The sequence below is a fragment of the Lygodium microphyllum genome, chromosome 2 (genome assembly GCF_053477565.2).
Source record: "Lygodium microphyllum isolate KBCC chromosome 2, Lygodium_microphyllum_v1.1.10, whole genome shotgun sequence".
Lineage (NCBI taxonomy): Eukaryota > Viridiplantae > Streptophyta > Polypodiopsida > Schizaeales > Lygodiaceae > Lygodium > Lygodium microphyllum.
In genome coordinates this window covers 104,175,828-104,192,510 of record NC_141136.1, presented here as the reverse complement: position 1 = coordinate 104,192,510, position 16,683 = coordinate 104,175,828, and the positions used below count along the sequence as shown (strand labels likewise).

Below are 16,683 nucleotides of genomic sequence, written 5' to 3'. Positions count from 1 at the left end.
GGAAGATGTGGACTGAAATGAATGAGAGAGAACAAGATCTCATGCCTTGTGTAGATGCTGGGAAAAGCTCGCGAAGGAGTGGCTCTGATACCAGTTGAAAGGGATGCAGGAGATGCGGGAGAGAAGAGCACACACAATGTAGGTGCTGTCAACAATGTTATGAGAGCCTTATTACACTTTCATATATATATGAATAAAGAATATGGGCGGTCACTATACACGGGTAGGCCCAAGGGCCTTTTACCCAACAACACACACACACACACACACACACACACTCTCTCTCTCTCTCTCTCTCTCTCTCTCTCTCTCTCTCTCTCTCTCTCTCTCTCGCATACAAAGAGACATTGGACATAAAAGGTAGCTCTCAAAATGTCTGACATGTACTTGAAAACTTAGTTGCCTTAGCATTTAAGAATCCAATACAATTATAGCATCATCAAACAACCAAATAATTTTTGACACACACACACACACTCTCTCTCTCTCTGTATAAGTGCGGGTGAGGGTTTCTTTCTTGTTGGGGACCAGCAATCAAGGCATGAAGTCCCAGGTTTAGGTTCTGTATGTCTAGGGGAGGTCTGAGTAGTCATTGCCTCCTACAAGGCATTGCCAGGCATTGAAAGACCTGTTTTAGATGGGAGCTTAGCGCTATAGACTTTGTGATGTACGCTTGGGTCACATTATGTATACTTTTCTCCTCAATTGTAGGCCTTATGGTGTATTGATGGGTAACATTAGCATATTTATTTTTTATACACTCTTAAACTTATCCAAAGTATTTTGAATTTTTTTCTAAAAATACAACATTAATTTTTAAAAAGAGATAACTTTTGGCTTTTTTGAAACTCATTTGCTATTTAAAAATATTTTTAAGTTATGAAATATTAATAGCATGACTCCTGAAAGTGGGTGGATACTTTTTTTCATGTTATTTCAAGTATGTCAAACCCTATCACTTGGATTGGGAATCAATCTCCACCTAAACTTGCAACATTTTTTGTCTATGGAAGGAGCTTCATGTCTCCATAATATGCATAGGCTTGAGAACAAAATTTGATTGCATGATAGTGTTATAGTTGAACTTGGGGATGAAAGGTGTTTGGTGGAGAGAGAGAGCCTATGTCAAATTGTCATTGATTTGTGAAGACTCAAAATTAAGAATATTGATGTCAATTCTTAATGAAAGTTTCCAATGTTTGGTATTTGTAAGTGTTTAGAAACACAATGAAGGTTTTTATGTGCATAGTGGTCTCGAGGTTGATAGTAGTGTGGTGTAATAAGAAGTGGTTTGCCTCCATGACTCCCATCAACAAGTTTAATGTTTGGCCACTCTTGCAATTTAACCAAACTATTAGAAAGTACATTTCCCTTACAAGCAATGCCTTCTCCTTTGGCCACTCTTGCAATTGCACCAAACTATTAGAAGGCACATATCCCTTTCAAGCAATTATTTATCCTTTGAGACAAAGGTCCTTCACTTAGATTGTTGAGGACATCTGTCTTTCTCTATCATTTGAGATTGACATTCTTGAAACCATTTGAAATGGTCTTCAACCTTTTTTCATGCTATATCCTATAAAGTGGGGAATGCTTTCCATTCGTATAATTCTTACTGCATCCCTACTATCTTCATATTCTTTACAAGATATACACATTTTCTTAAGCCATTGCTAATTGATTTTAATATTTGATTAACTAATAAGCTAACATTTATGGTCAATACTTTTAGAAGCATGTATATTTCATGTAATCTTACCACTTCTATACGTGCTCTTATGTCGATAAGGTTATCTCCATCATGTGAACATTGGTAGCCATGTCACTATTTATATTGTAGGATTGTATTAATATATGAATATTTACATATCCATGCGCTGGGGGACATCAAATAGCTAAAGCATAGTTCTATCCATACTCGACCCAAGGTCGTGGATGCTAGGTTCCACTTATCCCTATTCCTTTATGAGCGTGTATGTCAATTTAGTCAATGGACATACTCAAAGTACTTAGTTCATGATTAAGGTTAAAGCTATGGGCTCATATCAAAGTTGATTTCTATTGGCATGGGTGAAGGCTTCTCACACGAGTGTTTCATAAAGTTTATTAGTTGTGTTCACAACTTAAAACAAGTCTCAATATCTCAATATAGAGGCTCAAGGCAATTCAACATATCCTTGCATCTCATTCAAGAATGTGAGTATGAGATTGTAAGTCCACCAAGGTGATTGGTCACCATTCTAAGTGCAAGTTGTATTGATCTCCAATGTAAATTTCAATATCCACCTCCGTGTTGTGTGATGGAATCTTTGGATATGCTATACACTCCATCGTATGCCATCAATTTTCGATTGCCTTTAATATCACTTGCTTGGTCTTGGATGGCTTTCTTATAGAAGTTTTTCAATGAATAGTATCAAGATATTCAAACTATGTTTGGTTTGAGGGCTTGTTTTGATCAATTTTATTGGTCTCATAAGTAGGCCTTATTGCATCCTTCATTCCTAAAAAGATGTTGCTACCCACCAGGTTCTAGTTGCATTACATAAGAGGAACTCCAAATTGGACTTGGGAATTTATATTGCTACCACTCCTTGCTTGAATCAATAACCAATATATGATTTTGCTTGGATCAAGACCTTGGCTTGCTATATACAAGGTGACCAAGATTACTTGATTCAATGCACTCTACATTTTTGGTCGAGGGGTATGGTCACGTGTCCTTGTTATGAATCACATGTTCATTGCTTACTCAATTCAAATATATAGGAGGCAAAATCTCGGTCTATGCCATGCAATTCAAATACTTCAAAACTTGGGAATTGATATTCGCTTCTCATTATATGCTTTTCACCTATTTCTTCCTCAAAAAATTAGAAATGGCATGCCCCTTTCCAGGGGCATGGATCCAAGCCACTCTTACTAGTTTGTGTGTTGTACGAAGCTGCATTGAACATGGAAAAAGAAAACAATAATGGTCAACCTGGATGATTGCATGGCTTTTGAATGAATAATGCAATGTCCTCTATTCCTTGAGGCAGTTGTAATGTCAAAGAGTACATAAAATTTTCATGGTCGGACAGACATATTGCAATGCAATGGGCTGCATGGCCACACACACATAGGTAGGATAAATGAAACTCAATGGTATAGAGAAAGAGTGCAATAAATAATAATTTTTATCCATAGAAGTTGGATATTTTGTAAATCCATTGAGCCAACAAGGAAGACAATAAACAAATTAAAATTGCAAAATTGAAAGTGAAATGATAATAAATTTTAGGCTTAAAAGACAAAAATTGTGAAGACATGATGAGGACAAATGGTCTACTTGTAGGTGCAGTTGCTGTTACATACACATGTTTTTGAAACTCCTACATATCAATGTCTTCCTTCATTGTATTGGCATATTCCATGAGGTTGTTTCTCATTAACTCACCCTCCCTACACTAGCTTGCCATGAATATCTCATCATCCCAATTGAAGTGATATAGACGGGGATTGTCCACTAGTGGATCATTCAAATTGAAGTCCTTATGGGCTTCCACATTATTCCCATCATGGTCTATCAATATATTATGCAAGATGCAACATGCATTTATAATCTTGGGCAATGAGCGCAAGTTAGGTTTTGCTAAGGTAAAGCCATGATCACTTGAGCCTATCAAGAGCACATTCCACCATGATCCTTGTGGAAAATTTGTAGTTGTGCTTAAAATCGTTAGTAAGCTTGTCTTGTTGAGAAGAAGTTATCAACCCTGGAAGGAGAGGATACCCTTCATCAGAGCCACAATGTATTCAGTGATTCAAAGATCCCCAAATTCGAATGGAGCACCTACCAATCTTCTTTGGCCATGGCAAAGCTTAAAGAATGGAGTTGGGCATGACTCTAGTGTCATGAGCAGAGTCTAGCCACCCCATGTTGACATTGAGAAAACGCATCCTTGCATCCAAGATTCCATGTATAATCATGCTATAGTATCCATTGTGATTGTAGATAGTTAACAACATTTTCAAAGGGAGGCAAATTTAGCTTGAGATGGGTTGCATCAATGACCCCACAATAGTTGGAAAATGAATGGAGAGCTTGAAACCCCTCCTTTACCTTCACAAGCTTTGACTCTGTTTAAGGCCACTATAGCAAATGCCTTCCATTTTTTCCCATGTGAACATGCAAAGTTATTAACAATGTTTGAGACAGTCGAGTGGCAAAGGATTCATATGGCAACTTTTCACTCCATTGAGAATATTTTGTCCGGCACATTTTGAAAATACAATGGAATCCTATCTTGATGTGAGTCATTGCGAACAATTAAGCAAACAATATCAAATAATTCAAGAGGAAGACAAATACCTCTATGAATCTTGCATCATCGGCATGCACAAAAGGATTAATTGTATTAGTAACTGACCATAAAGGAGGTAGCTGTTGCAAAAGAAAGGTGTTGTCATCTTTGCTTTCTTCGCCTTCCTATGAAATATATGCATTTTGGATGCATATATCTAGAGCTTGCGTAAGAATGATCAACATTGCGAGTAATGTTTGTAGGAGTGTGAGAAGCACAAAGCTTGTCGTTTGCACCTTGGATGACAAATGTGGATCGACATTAATAGATTGCATGGTTGTGTCGCTAAGAGAGTCATTAGAGTTTGATGATGAGGGTGAGTGGCTATCCATCATAAATGAATGAAATCTTGGTTATTTCTTGAAGCTAAAATGAAAGGATTGGGATTTAGGTTATGTCTTTAAGTTGAAATGAAATTTGCAAAGGCTTGAATTTCAAAGACAGAAAGATTGGCTGGCTTGTAGTGGATATGTCATTTGATAGTGGTAGGGAGTGAGATAGGGAGATAGATAGAGACAGAGAGGGGAGATCTAGTAACCTTGTGGAAACGCAATGCAAGGGGAATAGCTACCTGTGTGTGTGCATGCACCCACATGCATAGAGCTGGTTACAGGCTTTGTTAGCACGCAGAGCCACCACTATGCTTCACAGGATTGGTGTCATTCACACGAGGGACAACGTAGAGAGAGAGAGTCATAGACACATGAAAGCGAAAGGAGATAGATAAGACGGGGGTTGCTGCCGGTAGTGCGCACCTTCCAAATAGAGGACATCGAGATATACCCTCATTATTTGCAAAGCAACGACCGTGTGAGGTTAAGTGAAAGACGTAGGTGTGACGCGCCTCTTACCCCCCCCGCCCCCAAAAAGAAAAATCGAACGCACACACTCTCCTATCGTGCCAAAAAGCCAGTCAGAATTAAAGCTTCCGTACGTGATTTCCAGACATGGCAGCATTCGGGGGTGGTCGAGGCCTGCAACCTCTTCCTCCAGAGAAAGGCGTGTTTCCACTGGATCATTTCGAACAATGCAAGCCTGTACGAAATAGCGCGTCTCACGTTGTGTCCATACAATTGGTACTTCCGTGTGTCCATAACCGTTGCGATGGTCAAAATACGTTTGCAGGTGATGAAAGAATACATGGCTTGCTTGAGTGCCAACAAGTATGACGCTGAGAAGTGCAGAAACTTGTCCAGAAGATACTTGGAGTGCCGCATGGAAAGGTATTTTGAGTAACATTCATGGTCGTACCTGTTTCATGTCAGTTAAGATGCGCTAAAAAGGCTTCCTTGGTTGCGTCCTTTTGTGGAATTTACTGCTGTTTACAGGAATTTGATGGCAAAGCAAGACTTGTCAGAGTTAGGCTTCAAGGATAAAGACAGATTCACAGACGAGATTTCTCCATTGCTACATTAACGAGTCGATCTTGCCATGCACGATGATAAACTTCCTGTAGATCTTCTAATGTAACTATTTTGTGAGAAGTCTGTGTTTCACAAAGTTACTAGACTTTAGCTGGGTTGAAACCTCAAGTTGTAACTATAACGTTTGCTAATGGATTCTTGGTGTATTTCCGGTCAGCTACAAGGTACATGTCTCTAAAGCGCACACCCACAAATTGCAAACCTTGAAGCCTTGAGCCACAAAAATCTATTGCAAAATCCTCCAGATACTAGTGCACATGTGCTTTAAAGAAGTCCTTAAATCGCCTTACTTATGGAAAATAGAGATTGAATTGATGAATCGTGTAAGGTGTCCTAGGATCCTTTTAGCAGATCGCAGTGGTTTTCTATCTCGGATTCTATGTTCCCAAATTGTTCTCTTCTTAGTTCGGGACTGAGCTCCATGGATAATTGGCTTTGCTTGTACTACTAAAGAATACTTCCAAGCTTCGACATTCTGGTAAGACTCAATTCGTATTAGTTGAGAAGAATTGACTTAAGAGAAATTCATTGCACGTTATAACTGTTATTCCTTGCCAGAGTATCTCTTATCATTTGCAAGTTCTAGGCTCAAAATAGATGCAACTCATATTACTCAAGTTAACTGTAGTTACAAGAGTAAAGTTTATTCCAATACAAGTTGTATTTCATGTCGACAAAATTTCTAGATTTCTAGTCATCCTGAAGAGGTGTTGTCGGTTCTAGGTCTTCATCTTCATCTGATTCCTCTATATATCCATAGACTGCACATGTGTAGCTTCGTTTTCTTGGAGGCTCAATGTCTTCTGGACCTAGATCAGGGCAGTTTGCTTGGATATGTCCTAGCTCATTACAATGGAAGCATTGACAATAGAGACATCTCCTACGGATATGCCCTATCTTTCCACGTGTATGGCATCTCTTACCCAGATCTCGGGAGTTATCTTTAATATAATTGTTCGATTTTAGTTCTTGGACGATTGGATTCACTCAGAGTAATGCATCTTGCAAGTCCGTTGGACGCGTTGCTTTAAGACGATGGTTCAGAGGAGTGTTTAGGCCATGGCAAAACTTGGATACTTGCTGCGTAATATCCATAGGTGGCGTATATTTTAGTAGGGTTATAAACTTTGAGTAGTAAGCTTCCAAGGTTAATTCTAGCTGCTTGAGCTTAAAAAATTCATTCATTCTCAAAGTCTGGTAGGTTGGCGGAGGGTATCGTCCGCGTACAACATCTTTCAGCTGAGTCCAAGTGATAGCGGCTTTGAAAATATATTGATTCTTGCACCATTGCTTCCACCATAATCGAGCTTGGCCAACTAGCTTAAGTTTGGTAATCATTGCTTGATTGGTAGAAGGAGTTCTCGAAGCAGAGAAATAATCATTCATTGACTCAATCCATATCTTTGCCTTTGCTGCGACGTCTATTCCTTCTTTATCAAACTTGGGTGCCTTAATTTGCTTGAGAAGAATTTCTTCTCTTGTATGTTAGCATTTGTGGGTGTAAGAGGTGTTTAACAATCAAGCCATACCATTTAGGTTATTTTGTTTAGGATATGTCTATGAACCATGCATTAATCAATCACCTATCATTACGAAGTTTGGCTCTGATACCAATTGTAAGGTGTCCGCCCATCAGCTATCCAGGCACGCTTTTAGTGGTCTATCGAGAAACGAATCTAAGTGTTGCTGCTCGGTACTCCCATGGAATATTCCGAGTTTTGTCGCCTAGGGTTTCCCAAATCCGTCTCGCAACGGAACGCTCACGGTCGAACCCACTAGGATCGACCTGAAATTTGGGCTCCTAGTGGCCAAGGTCTCCTAACAGCATTCTAGCGTCAGATTTGGACATCCTACTTTACGCAGAGATACCTAAGCCGAAGCAGATCCATGTTGCACTTAGTTCAAAGAGAATGGGAAACGAGAGGAATGCGCCGCTCAACCTCTCTGCCCATAGGGCCTAGTCCCATTCTGGTCCCCTAAAAACAGCATGAATCGGGTTCTAATCTAACCATACCTAAAGGTCGAACGATGGTAAAATCTTGTGAGAAGCCTCCCAATTCTCTAGGACTACCCTGTCGTAGGACAGATCCGTCACGGGGGTTCCGTCCACCTACTTCCCTTAATAGCTTTAGTTTTCTAATTAGGTCCTACCACATTTATAGGTGACACTTAAAGTCAGCTTCATTAATTAAGCCTTTTAGGAAATATGATTCGTTCGCATAACTTATAGCACAAACACGAAAACAGAGCAAGCAATCTATTGATAAACAAGTTCAAACAAGTTCCTTAACTTATCTTCAAGTTAATCTTTGTCTTCCACCCATACAGGAGAAATTATGTATCTCTTCTGTCCAAGAGAAGTATTCCTTCTGCTATGCAAAAGTAACTGGTCCAAATCACATGGCACCACAAATTGAATCCTTTATCTAGAATAGGATCTTCCAACATGCCCAGACGTTGGGGGCCACGGAGGTCTTCAACTCCATTCTAAACCTAGCAAGGGGTGTCCAAAGCTCCACCTGACCCGCAAGTTGTCTAGGAGCGAAACATCATTCCCGTGGTTGGCCTTTTCACCACTTGACCTTCGGCCCATGAAACGAGCAGTGTCCTCTTTGGGTTAATCCGCGGTGCGATCATGGAGATGATCCATCCTTCCTTAATTAAATCCTTTTGGAATCTAGCACAACAAGGCATTCAGCCCTAATATCATTTTCTAGGAAAACATTCCTTTATCCCCATGGCAACTTGTCATCGTAGATCCTTGCCATGCATTTACCATAAATCACAAGCACTTGGAACATCATCCAAACAACAATTAACAACCAGTTGAATGTAAAAGCATTTAGGATGTTGTTAGATCATCCAATAAAAAAATCAATTGTATTCTTCCCAAACAATGCGAGAATTGTTAGCCAGTGTCATTTCTTGGACAGTCGGCCAGCGTACGGCAGCAGGCGGGATGCCACGTCAGCAAGACTGTGCAGTCGGCCAATTTTTCTGCAGTTGGCTGCATTAAATGCGGCTGACATGGTGCTGGGAATTGCTATTTTTTTCAGCTATTTATAGTCGGTTTTGTGGACACTCCAACATTCATCTTTTCAGATTCTGATCTTGAGATTTGTTGGCTGAGACAGACTATGCTCGGGCTGACAGAGATCGAGGTCAAGTTGGAGACATACGTAGATATTTTCTCTGTCCCCTTGTGTATTTCTGCACTCTTATACAGCATACTATACCGCAGATTTTCTGCGTTTATACTGTCTCCTTCTCTCTCTCTCTCTCTCTCTCTCTCTCTCTCTCTCTCTCCTCTCTGTGTTCACTCTCTCTCAGTATTTGTCCTACGCTTCCGCATCGTTGCACTCTGACATGGTATCAGAACGGTGAAGATGAACTGACTGAGGGCTGAACCTATCTGAAGAGGAGATTTCAGCGCGACACAAGGCTGCGTTTTCAGGATTCGAGGGCGAGCAAAAAGGCTGCGCATCAGATTAAGCGAGTGTGGGCATGCAGGAAAGGAGTCTAATTGGTGAATTTGCTGCAGGTTATTGCTGTTCGAAGGGGAGGAAGGTTGCGTTCGAGTCTTTCCATTGCAGATTTTACATTTTCATCGCCTTTGGCGGGTGAGGAAGGTTTGGGTAGCGGAGGAATTAGCCCTAGAAGGCTGCGTTTTCATAGTCAGAGGGGGTTGCTTTTGCATTTGTGCAGGTATTGCAGGTTAACATGTCTACAAAGACTAATTTGGAGTTTCAGGCGATCATGGACAGGAAGGTGCCTGTCCTATCGGCTCTTCCATCAGATCAAAACCTTGATGGTGACAATTACCGCATCTAGCGGGTGATGATATCGGCCATTTTAGAGTTTTATGATTTGGCGGAACTGGTGATGGAGGAGATTAACAGGCCCTTGGTGAGGAATGAGTCCAAACTCTCTTCCAATGCTCGTGCAGAGTTGACCAAGGCCTAGTCTCATTGGGACAAATTGAATGCCAAATTTCGATCATTTCTGTTTCTGTCTCGCACCACAGTCGTAATAGCTCGCATATAGCACTTGATGGTGGCTCGTGAGATATGGCTGGAGCTCGACCAGATGTATAATTGGATGACCCTGATGAAGAGGATTTCTTTGGAGATGCAGATGCGGACTTTGTTCGTGAATAAGTCTTCTTCGCTTCGGGAACACATCAACAAGCTTCGGTAGCTTCAGATGCAGGTTCAAAATGCGGGGAAGCCTATTTCCTCCGAAGACATGGCGATTACTTTACTATCCCAGTTGCCGCCACGATTCGGTACTTTTTATTTCGCTTCTATTACATCAGGGCGAGAGTTGACACTTCGGTGGGAAGAGTTGGTTCCTATGGTCTTATACCAGGAGAAACAATTGAAGGGACAGAATGCTTCCAAATCGGAGGCATTGGTTGGTCAAGCCTCTCAAAAGAAGGAAAAGGACCAAAAGAAGAAAAAGGAAGACAACAAATCCAAGAAGGACAAGGAGAAGGAATCGACTTGCCATATTTGTGGAAAGATCAGTCACTGGAAGAAGGATTACCCCGACAAAGACAAGAACGATACCAAGAAGAAGGACACGAAGGACTCTGGAGCAGTGGCTACATCCTCATCAGCTGCTTTTCTACACTTAGCAGTCATTGAGGACACTACACCGACGACTTCTGATGCTGCGATGACAACTCCCCAGGCTCTAGAGTGGATTGTGGACAGTGGTGCCTCATGGCACATGACTCCTTCTGTTGGTGTTGCCCATTTGCGACCTTTACGTGGGTAGATTCTCATTGGAGACAGCTCTTTTGCGTCTATTGTTGCGCGGGGTGAGATGCAGCTTATTCCAGATGGACATGGTGATACCCATATCTCTGAGGTGTTGCATGTGCCAACATTGGGGTATCATTTACTTTCGGTTCATAAGATTTGTGCTCTTGGTCTCTTGGTGGAGTTTGACAGTGATATTGTTTGAGTCCTTGATCGTGGATCGAGGAAGGTTCTCTCTGCAAGGTATGAGGAGAATAGCGTCTTCAAATTGAAGTCTTCTTCAGCTCTTATTTCTCAGACACAGTTTGAGCTATGGCATGCTCGATTTGGCCATTTGAACTACGAGTACCTTCGGAAGGCGTTGCGAGGGTCGTTTGTCCAAGGCTTGCCGGACATAGTGGTGAGCCATCAACCATGTGTCTCCTGCATTCGTGGAAAACTGCATCGAGATGCGATTCCCAACAAAGCTTCTAGGCGGTCTCCTTTACCCATGGAGCTTGTATCTACGGATCTTTGTGGCCCGATGAGGATCGAGTTCCAAAAGGGGATCAGCAGGATGACTTGGGCCTATTTCTTGACTTTGAAATCGGAGGCTTTTTCTCATTTCAAGGATTGGCTTTTCTTTGAGGAGAACCGTTCTGGCCGATGACTGAAGACCTTGCATTGAGACAAGGGAGGTGAATTTATGTCTAATGAGTTTGCTCGTTTTTGTGTAGATAGGGGCATTCACTAGGAGTTTGCTAACACCAACACTCCCCAAGAGAATGGTATTTTGGAGCGGAAGAACCGAAGTGTGATCGAGATGGCACGCACCATGATGGAATACTGACAGACACCTCAATTTGTGTGGGCCGAGAAAGTGGCTACTGCAATTCACATCCTCAATTGATCTCCCACTTCGGCCGTTGATAGGATGATACCTTTTGAGGCTTACTTCGGGACTAAGTCTGATGTCTCTTATTTCAGGATCTTTTGGTGTGACGCTTATGTGCACATTCCGAAGACGCAGCGTGATAAGTTCGAGGCGGCTTCTTGACAACAGGTTTTTGTTGGCTATAGCTCCTAGTCCCAAGGTTATCGTTTGTTTGATCCTGTTAAGTGGGATGTCTACACGAGCCGAGATGTGTGGTTTGTGGAAGTTCCGGCCTCAGAGGGGGGTGAGAAGCACCCCGTCCTTGGAGATCCAGGGGAGAGTTGGCTTCCGAGACAGTTCCTTTGGAGCCAAAGCCTCTTGATGGAGATTCTTTTTCTGATTTAGAGTCATCTCTTTCACCGGCCGCCCCCGAGGAGTTTCCGCCGGTGGATGTTTCTGAGTCTTTAGCAGATGGAGAGCAACGGGGAGAGGTTCGCGTCCTCCTCCTCGTTGGACCCGTGCCACACTCCGAGATTCAGGGATCGAGGGGGTCCCTGAGGAGTAGAAACCGAAGGATGGATGTAACCGGCCTGTTCACTGGGAAGGGCGGTAGTGTACAACCAAAATAAGTAAATGCTTTCACCCAATTTATAGTTGTCCACTTTACCTGAACTTAAAGACACAGAATCAAGAAGACATACAGGAAGCTAGAATGCTCCTGTTGCAACACATACACCCTGTTGGCCCCTAAGTTAGGCGCCCCTTGCAGTATTTCTTTATTTTTAAAAAGAGAAAGTATAATGGGCTGTCTTTCACCTATTCTGGGTGAAATTTGACAGCATAACAGTACAATTACTGACCCAAATCAAGTTGACCAGGAGGGGAAACTCTGCCCAAGTCTGAATCTTCTGGTTGGAGTGCAGAATTGGCCATTTCAACCTGCTGTATTTACTGGTTCAGACCTATTTTGAAACCTGTTTTACAACTCATGCTGTTCCCTGTACTGTTCAGCCCACTATAATTACTGGTTCAGACCTGTTCTGAAACCTGTTTTCAGTTCATACTGCTCCAGCACTGTTCTGCATCATCTGTGCCAAGTGCCCCTTGATTCTGACATCAATTGGGCTCTGAAATAACCTCTGAACAGTCCAAAAACAGTACTGATTCAGTGCTGTTTCAGATATTTACTTGGTGAGGTTACCACCCTCACCTGTCCTTGCTGGGACAGCATACAACTGCTCCTGTTCCTGGAGAAAGGAGGCTCTTGCCTCATGCAAAAACAGCATATTCCACAGAGCTGTACCTGAATCAGAAGAAAGGCCCTTGATTCTGCAGCATAACCATATTGTCAGGGAGAGAAAGAGAGAGAGTAGGAAGCAAGCTCAGCCCTCTGTGCATCATAGACAAGGTAGACCAGCTCTCAAGAGCTCTCCATCTGCAGCTATCCATCTCCCTTTCACCAAAATGAGCCCCCCATGCATTGAAACTCGTTTTTGTGCTGCCCTCTCTCTCTCTTTTGGGAATCTATGCCCAAATTGTGACACATGGCATATATGTAACAATTTTCCTGTTTCAATCTTTCGGTCTAAAATTCTCTATCCTCGGTTCAAAATTTGACCTCGGCACAGACCAGAGGATTAATCCTCGTACAAAAACGAAGATAATGATGCGAACAGATTCTGAGGTTCAAAAATAGTAACTCCCTAAATTTTAGGAGTTGCTTCCATTGCATCCCACTAGTCTTCTGACCATCTTTGCTGACTATGGCTACATCCAACTTTGCAATGTAGCTCAACTGAAAGTGAATTTCCACTGATGACCCCACATAGACTAATCTCTTGAAGATTTGTCCATCTTCACTTTGAACTAGTCTCTTCCAGGCTAGTTCTTCAACACACTTGTCCATATACACTTTCACAAATCTCTTCCAAGCTTGTCAATCTACAGTGCCATCAGTCTCTTCCAGACTTATACTGGACCTTAACTGTCCAGTCTTGACTTACGAGACATTTTTGTCCGTTTCACAAACTGGCCATGCAACTCTCAGGCGTTTAGATTTCAAGAGGGATCCTTCCAAAAAGAAAAACCAAATAAAATATGTAATAAAGAAATCAACAAAAAGGTAATAGTTATCACAGTCTTGTGACAATGGACCGCGGAGGTCACGAAGGAACTAGGCCCATTCTTCGGAGCTTGTCTGCTCCAACTATTGTTTGCTGACCAGTGTTATGTAGGATCGAGAGCCCACTTCCGTGAAGGAGGCTTTGCAGTCTGATCATTGGCGGAAGGCCATGGAAGCCGAGTTGGAGGCTATTGAGAGGAATGGCACTTGGTCTCTTGTGCCTCGTCTCTCTCACAAGAAGGTGATTGGTGTCAAGTGGGTCTTCAAGACCAAGTGCCTTAGTGATGGTTCTTTGGATAAGCACAAGGCTCGCCTTGTTGCTAAAGGTTTTGCTCAGCGCCCAGGCATTGATTTCCATGATACTTTTGCCACCACTGCTCGTATGGCGACTATTCGCGCTGTTCTTGCCTTGGCTGGCCATAGGAGATGGCATGTTTATCAGTTGGATGTGAAGTTGGCCTTTTCTGAATGGTGACTTGTAGGAAGAGATCTATGTTGAGCAGCCTCCTGGCTTTGGATCCTCGGATGGGAAAGTTTATAGGTTGAAGAAGGCCTTGTATGGCCTCAAGCAGACTTCGCGTGCATGGAACGAGAATATTTACTTGTTTCTTCAGTCGAAGTTGAGATATCGACGCTCCAAGTCCGATCCGTAGCTTTATGTGCACACTTCCGAGGTTGGTCGTGTGTTGTTCGTGTTATATGTTGATGATTTGATTTTGACAAGGGATCATGCACAGAAGGTCCGAGAGACCAAGATAGCTTTACATCAGGCATTCAAGATGACGGATTTGGGGCTTCTTCATTTCTTCTTGGGTCACAAGATTTATTAGTCTCAGAGGGGGATTTTCATCTCTGAGCAGAGGTACATTTAGGAGCTCTTGGTGACTTTTGAGATGGAGACTTGTCGGCCCATTACTACTCGTATGGATCCAAATTGGAAGGCCACTTCACACTCCAATTCTCCCATGATGGATGCTTCACGCTATCGTCAGTTGATTGGATCCTTGATTTGGCTTCTCAACACTCGTGTTGATCTTTGTTTTGTTGTGGGTCTTTTAGCAGGGTTTATGACGGAACCCAAACAGGTGCATTGGCAGGTAGCCCTGAGGATTCTTTGGTATTTGAAGGGGACTTCTGACTTAGGGATTTCTTATTTCGCAGGTACAGATGCTTCAGATCTGGTTCTTGCAAGTTGGAGTGACTCGGATTGGGCTGGCGATGTGGACCACTGACGGTCTACTAACGGCTACTGTTTTACCTTGGGTATAGGTGTTATCTCTTGGAGTAGCAAGAAGTAGCCCACGGTAGCCTTTTCTTCTATTGAGGTGGAGTATCGGGGTGCGTCTTCCACCACATGTGAGGTTGTGTGGCTTCAGAGATTGTTGGAGGAGCTTGGCTGCCCCCAGATTCGTCCTACTCTTCTACAGTGCGACAATGAGAGTTACATTTCCTTGGTGCGAAATCGTGTATTCCATGCCCGGACGAAGCATATTGAGATCCAATATCATTTCATTCGGGAGAAGCTTCTGGATGGGACCATTGATGTGGAGTATTGCAAGACGGAGGCTAATCTTGCAGATTTAGTTACGAAGGCGGTTTTCTAGGCTCTTCTTCAGCAACATTCCAGCTCCCTCAAGTGTTTTGACCTGTCCAGGATTTGAGAGGGGGTGTTAGCCAGTGTCATTTCCTGGATAGTCGGCCAGCGTACGGCAACAGGCAGGATGCCACGTCAGCAACGTACGGCAGTAGGCAGGATGCATGTTAGCAGTGTACGACGGCAGGCAGGATGCCACGTCAGCAGGGCTGTGCAGTCGGCCAGTTTTTCTGCAGTCGGCTGCATTAAATGCAGCCGACCTAGTGTTGGGAATTCCTATTTTTTTCGGCTATTTATAGTTTGTTTTGTGGACACTCCAACATTCATCTTTTCAAATTCTGATCTTGAGATCTGTTGACTGAGATAGACTGTGCTCGGGCTGACGGAGATCAAGGTTATCAAGTCGGAGACATATGCAGATATTTCCTCTGCCCCCTTGTGTATCTCTGCACTCTTATATAGCATACTACACCGTAGATTTTCTGCGTTTACATTGTTTCCTTTTCTCTCTCTCATCGAAGATGGCACATTATTATACACAGTTCTTGAGCATATCAGAGCAGGGATTGATAGAGATTCCGAGGTATATGTAGATCTATATGCCACATCGATTGAGAGTTCTTATTGGACAGCTCAGGGTATCATCACATTAGCTTATGATTGAGAGTGGCAGAGCCAGTGGCATCCCACGGGAGGAGAGGATATGCCCCCTTTGCAGATCAGAGGTGGAGAGTGAGGAGCATTTTGTTCTCAGATGCCCGGCATACTCAGAGTTGAGATCTAGATACACATTGAGGAGCTCACTTCAGGGATGTATGACTGATATAGATCAGAGATCATTTGGCCGTTTTCTGGGAGAGGCATGGCACATCAGAGAGCAGAGCACACAGCGGGTCCCAGTCAGAGAGGGGCCCACCCAGACGACTATTACACAGTTCTTTCAGACAGACAGAGTGAGAGCTACTGTACCAACCTCCAGCTAGACCTCCGGGCTCACACTACAGCAGGCTGAGGACCAGCGTATCCAATGCCGCACGAGGATCCGTGGGTTTTGGACCCCACAGCCACACCGGCAGGAGATCCGGAGGATTCTTGATCTATATCGACAGCAGACTGAGATCCGACGACACTCGACACATTGGATCTCAGATCTCCAGTTTGCTCTTTCTCCACCGCCGATGTACCACATCCTGCATCCAGGAGGGATCACCTGCTATTAGCGACTTTGACGACTGCTACTACATCCCAGGATAGTATATCTCCCTGCATCTGTTACATATACACATCGCACCACTTTATCACAGCCGACAGTTGTTCCCCTATCACAGCCGACATTTGTTCCCCTTTTGTAGCCATTATCTGGAGTACCAGAGCTACATACGCACATACACATACACGACACTTATCACACTCACAGCATCGTATTTTCAGTTTTCAATTTTTAGCTTTTCATTCAGCACTTTTATTTTGGATAGCTGGACCTCATCAGTTGTATCACAGTTTGTCTCATAAGCCAGTTTTGGTCTTTAGAAGACGTTAATATAACTTTCTTTCTGTGACACTAATGTGACATTAAAAGTG

General features: G+C 42.9%; 1 protein-coding gene across 2 annotated transcripts in view; it reads left to right on the top strand.

Annotated features, from left to right (window-relative positions):
* The first annotated feature begins 5,082 nt into the window (after positions 1-5,082).
* Positions 5,083-16,683, top strand: part of LOC148040123 (uncharacterized) — a 52,188-nt gene continuing 40,587 nt past the window's right edge. Inside the window, exons 1-4 of one of the 2 annotated variants that reach the window (XM_087696841.1) lie at positions 5,083-5,383; positions 5,472-5,569; positions 5,675-5,798; positions 5,928-6,230. In XM_087696841.1, the coding sequence (XP_087552967.1) occupies positions 5,294-5,383; positions 5,472-5,569; positions 5,675-5,762 (276 nt within the window). In that variant the 5' untranslated portion in view covers positions 5,083-5,293 and the 3' untranslated portion in view covers positions 5,763-5,798; positions 5,928-6,230. Of the gene's footprint in view, positions 5,384-5,471; positions 5,570-5,674; positions 5,799-5,927; positions 6,231-16,683 lie in introns of those variants that run through there. The other variant, XM_087696837.1, reaches the window with a different exon arrangement.